This window comes from Tupaia chinensis, unplaced genomic scaffold (assembly GCF_000334495.1).
Source record: "Tupaia chinensis unplaced genomic scaffold, TupChi_1.0 Scaffold000231_1, whole genome shotgun sequence".
Lineage (NCBI taxonomy): Eukaryota > Metazoa > Chordata > Mammalia > Scandentia > Tupaiidae > Tupaia > Tupaia belangeri.
In genome coordinates this window covers 904,812-909,531 of record NW_006159706.1, presented here as the reverse complement: position 1 = coordinate 909,531, position 4,720 = coordinate 904,812, and the positions used below count along the sequence as shown (strand labels likewise).

At 58.3% G+C, this 4,720-nt stretch overlaps 1 protein-coding gene across 1 annotated transcript; it reads right to left on the bottom strand.

The window, feature by feature from the left end:
* Positions 1 to 6: 6 nt before the first annotated feature.
* On the bottom strand, positions 7 to 3,449 carry PRSS8 (serine protease 8). The gene is made up of 6 exons (XM_006148117.2): positions 3,083 to 3,449; positions 2,840 to 2,857; positions 1,380 to 1,542; positions 814 to 1,085; positions 566 to 732; positions 7 to 452 (listed from the first exon to the last, which is right to left on the bottom strand). The coding sequence occupies exons 1-6, from the start codon at positions 3,165 to 3,167 to the stop codon at positions 123 to 125; spliced, it is 1,035 nt and encodes a 344-aa protein (XP_006148179.1). The 5' UTR covers positions 3,168 to 3,449; the 3' UTR covers positions 7 to 122.
* Between the last annotated feature and the right edge of the window lie 1,271 nt (positions 3,450 to 4,720).

Genomic DNA, 4,720 nt, shown 5'->3' with positions numbered 1-4,720 from the left:
TCAAGCCAGGCCCCAGGTCCAAAGGATCTCAGGGAGGGACTGGGTCTCTCCTAAGAAGAGGCAATGGTCTTTGGGTGCGATGTGCCAGTCTTGGAAGCAGCTCAGCTTCCAGGGTGGGCAGCTCAGTGTTGGTGCCACGGGCAGAAGAGGCCCAAGGTCAGAGCCAGTGGCAGCAGCAGGACAGGCCCCTGCCAGCCCTGGGCTGGGCCAGAGTTGAGGGTCTCGTGGTTCACGCAGAGGTTGCTATCAGGCAGGGACTCCTGGTAGGGCACCACGTGCATCTGGAGGTCTTTCGCATGGAAGTGGATCCAGGAGGCGTAGCTGGAGGTCAGGGTGTACACTCCAGGCCTGTTGGGTGCCCCACAGGCATCGCCCCAGCTCACGATGCCTGCCAGGTACCAGAGGCCTGGTCCTTGTGGGACCTGGCAGGAGAGTGGACCTCCAGAGTCCCCCTGAAGAGAAAAGGCATACAACAGCTATCAGGACCAGGTCCCTGGCCTCCAGTCACACATGCCAGTCTTCATCCCCCAAGATGCACCTGTCTTGCCTGCCCCCCTGGGCTTACCTGACAAGCATCCTTGCCCCCATCCACATAGCCAGCACACACCATGTCCCGCTGGATGAAGTGAGGCTCCTCGGGGTTGGCGTTGATGTTGTACAGGCAGTTACACGTCTCACGGCTGATCAGTGGCACCTGGAGTTGTTGTAGTGGCTTGGGGGTCTGCAGACTCACTGTGGGAGCAAAAGATGCTTGCCTAGGGCCTCCTCTCAAGTCAGGCTTCCCCCCATTAGGCATCAGGTGCCCCACCTCACCTGAGGGGGCCACATGGCCCCATCCAGTGACAGTGCAGGTGAGGCCATTGGGGAAGGAGGCGTTGGCTGCAGGAAGGCAGATGGGCCGGATGGTGCGGGAGAAGGTGACGGGGCTCTTGAGGTGGAGGAGAGCGATGTCGCCCTCAGAGCCCTCCGTCTGGTAGCTGGGGTGGGGGATGATCTTCTCCACGCTGCGGACCTCGGCGTCTTGGGAGTAGGTGTCCAGCTGGTGTGCCCCCAGCTTTACCTCGTAGTAGTCCTTGCTGTGCTCCCTGCAGGCAGAGGCGCAGGCTGCCACGAGCCTCCCCCTTCCCTGACCCCTGCCGCCTTGCGGATTACAAACCCAGATTCTGATCCCAGATAGTGCCTCTTAGGCCTCACATTACATCTTAGGTTTACCCTGTGAACTCTCACCCTTCACCTTCACTCCTTCCCGACTGTCCTTTCAGTTGTTACTGATACCTTCCACCCAACCCAAGGACCCTAACCTCTGATCTGAACTGACCCATGAACTGTGACCTCCAGCCCACTTTGAACTTCCACCCCCACCCCTACCCAGCAGATACCTGGGGAAGCAGTGCGCAGCCGACAGCACCCACTCATTTGACACGAGAGAACCGCCACACACATGGATGCCATCATAAGTGATGCTGACCTGCCAGGGCCACTGGCCAGGGTTTGCACTGCTCCCACCCGTGATGCGAGCTTGGGCGATCACACCGCAGGGGCCTGGCCAGGGAGGAAGGGAAGGGAATGAAGGTCAGGCCCTCCCAGGGCCCTATACCAGGTCCTTGGCCTACCACATTCCAGGTGCTCTGGTCTGGAGCCACCTCTCTGTCTGTCCCACCATCACTGCCTCAAATTCCGCTCTCATGGCAGCCTCCCCGTCCAGCCACTCCTTGCAAGGCTGAAGATCGTTACAAACCACACATCGGAACAGGGCACACTCCTTAAACCCTTCAAGGCTCCACACTGCCCTGAAGATACATCTGGACCTTCCAGGGCACCGCGTCCACTCCAGCCGTTCCCCTGGACAGTTGTGTTCCACTCCCAGGGCTTCTGGACCTCTGCTTATCCAGGTCACTACTAGGCTGTTTTTCCCAGCCCTACTCAGTTCGGTCAACTTTATTTGCCCCTGGAGGCTGTTCACATGGCAGCCCCTGTGCATTATGCTGCCTCCAGGCTTCCCCTTGCTGTCAAGTCTCGCCATTGTTCTGGTATCTACAGCTGTGCGGGTTTTAACCACACCAACCCGCGCATTCCCTAGGGGCAGTGTCCCCTGTCCCTGGTGGAGTCACAACAAGTGCTGAACAAACGAATAGAAGAACCCGCTCCTGTGATGACTGTCCCGTTGCCAGTGCAGCACCCCCTCCCCCGCCACTTCCCTCATCCCCACCCCCTACTGAGCCCTTTGGAGTGAGGCCCAGCTGCCTTTTCCCGAGTCACCTTCCCAGGAACAGAGAAAACAGCCCAACTCCTCCTCTCCCTCATAATCATGACAATAGCTGCTGTTCAGGGAGTGTTCGGGCAGTGCCAGGCCCTGAGGGGGCTTTCACTTCCTCTATCTCCCTGAACCCGCACTACATCCCCAGGAGACCGACGTAGCCAACTTCATTTCAGAGGCGAAACCGAGCCTTAGTTGAGAGGACCTGGCTGGTGACACACAGCCACTGAGTGATGAAGCAGGGTTGAAAACCTGTCTGACTCAGACTTGGCCTGTGTGCCACCCAAACCAAGAAAGGAGACCCTCGGTTTGTTCCCTTCAAAACGACCTTGAGTACCCAGCTTGGGAATCAGATTTGAGATTAAACCCCGGCTCCACCACCTGCCGGCTGTGCGCCCTGGGGCTGTTCACCGCTGCTCGGCGGCTTCTTCCCTAATCCGTAGGCAAGGGTTCCAGCGCCCCATGCAGCTCTGGGAGGGGTGGTCGGAGACGATGGGCGAGCCAGGCCAGCAACACGCCAGGGGACTCAATCCCCGTGTCCCCTCTCCTTTTCCCTCCCCCGTTTCCCCCAGCAAGTCTCACCTTCAGTCCCGTCAGCTCCTAGAGAGAAAAGAGAAAGGAGGAGGATTCAGTAGGGGAGCCCTGAGTTCCCAGACCCCTCAACTGCTTCTGGGGGCTGGCCTTTCCCTAGGAGGGTAGGCCGAGATTTAGGGAGGTGGGGGAGTGTCTTGAGCCTAGGACAAAGGATGCGCCCCAGGAAAGGGCTCGCCTGTTCCTCCTGTGGGTTATTACCCCTCCCAGTGCCCCCGCCTCACACACACTCACCTATCCTTGGCTGGAATACTCCAAGACAGAGCAGAACGGCCACAATTTCCAGCTGCCCAGGCCCCAGGCCCGCCCTTTGGGCCATGGCCCAGGACAAGGGCCCCTGGGACCGACACCAGACACAAGGAAAGGAACTTCAGCCGGTTTTGCGAGCAGGATCCAGGTGTCGGTTCAGTGGGACGGAACTGAGGATCCGGGCTGAGGAGAGCAGGTGTCCAAGGCTGGCTTCCAAGGCAAGAGCGGCCTCAGGTGGGAGAGGCCTGGGGTCTCCGCAGCGAGCAGCGTGGACGTGGCTCCGTGGACGCGGCTCCAGGACGGCCTGGCCACTCAGACCTGCCTGGAGTGGCAGCTCCTGGGAAGGCAGTTACCTGCGTGCCCCTCCCCTGGCCCCGCCCTGTTTGCTCAGCTCTGGCTTTTCTTGCCACCAATGTCCAGAGTCCTTCCAGACCTGGGCTGTGGGATGGGGTGTGGAAGGGTAGGGGTGCTGATCAGCCTCGGAGCAGCCTGAGGCAGGGCTGGAAACCCAGTGGCCAGCCTCCCTGGAATGTGACCCAACTGCAGTCAGCCCCAGGTCTTTCTGGCCTCTCAGACCAGTTATGCCCACGGGGCCTGGCCCAGACTTTGTTATCTTGGGGCCAGGTGCCCCTCCCTCCGCCCTCAGGCTCTGGGGTATCTGAGCCTAAAATGCCAGAGCCCACACACACACCCGCTAGGACCATTCCAGGGCCTTTCTGTAAAGCCCCGTAGCCTCCTGTGCCAGTGGGGAGCCTGTCTGACAGGGCCAATCATCCCACAAGTATTTACCACGCAGAGGGGACAAGACAGACACCATCCCTGTCCTCCCTGAGCTCAGGGTGATGGAGGGGTGACAGACATGAATCAAATAATCAAGGTTTTTTTTTTTTTTTCTTTTTCTTTTTTATTTTTTTGGAGAGGTTTTTGCTATAGGGTGCTTGCACTTGCCAGAAAGACAGAGAGAGACAGAGAGACAGAAAGCGAGAAATCACCCCCTTGGGGGATGGCCACACTGCAATCCCTTCTCCTCCATTTTCCTCTTGGGATCTAGGGCACGCACGCACACGCGCCTGGCGTGAGTTTAAGCCACCGGGTCCGGGACTCGAACCACAGTCGACTACATGGGAGTCCAGCGACATAGCCATTACACTAACTGCTGGTTCCCAAATAATCGAGTATTTCATACAGGAATTGTCATGGACGGAACAGGGGCTCTGAGCATGTGGCAGCTTGATGGGAGGCCAGTACCAGGAAGGACGCTGGACAAAGGGCCTGGAGAACTGAGACCTAAAGTGTTACAAGAAGGTGTTCACAAGACAGAGATGGGGACTGGGGTCCAGGGGAAGCATTCCCAAGTGGAGGGTGCAGGTGGCAGAGGTTTAGGGGAAAAAAGGCCCATGTGGCAGGTGGGGATCAGTCACACCCTTGAGAGTATGAATCTGGCAATTCAGAATGTGTGCTGGGGTCAAGCTTCAGGAAAAACAGAACTTCGCTGGGGCCGGCAGGGGCTTAAAAAAACGCCGGACTCCTACATGTACATGTGTGCCCAAAATCCCAAGAGGAGAATGAAAGAGAAGGGATTGCAGCATAGCCATCCCCCTTGGAGAATGATTACTCGCTTTT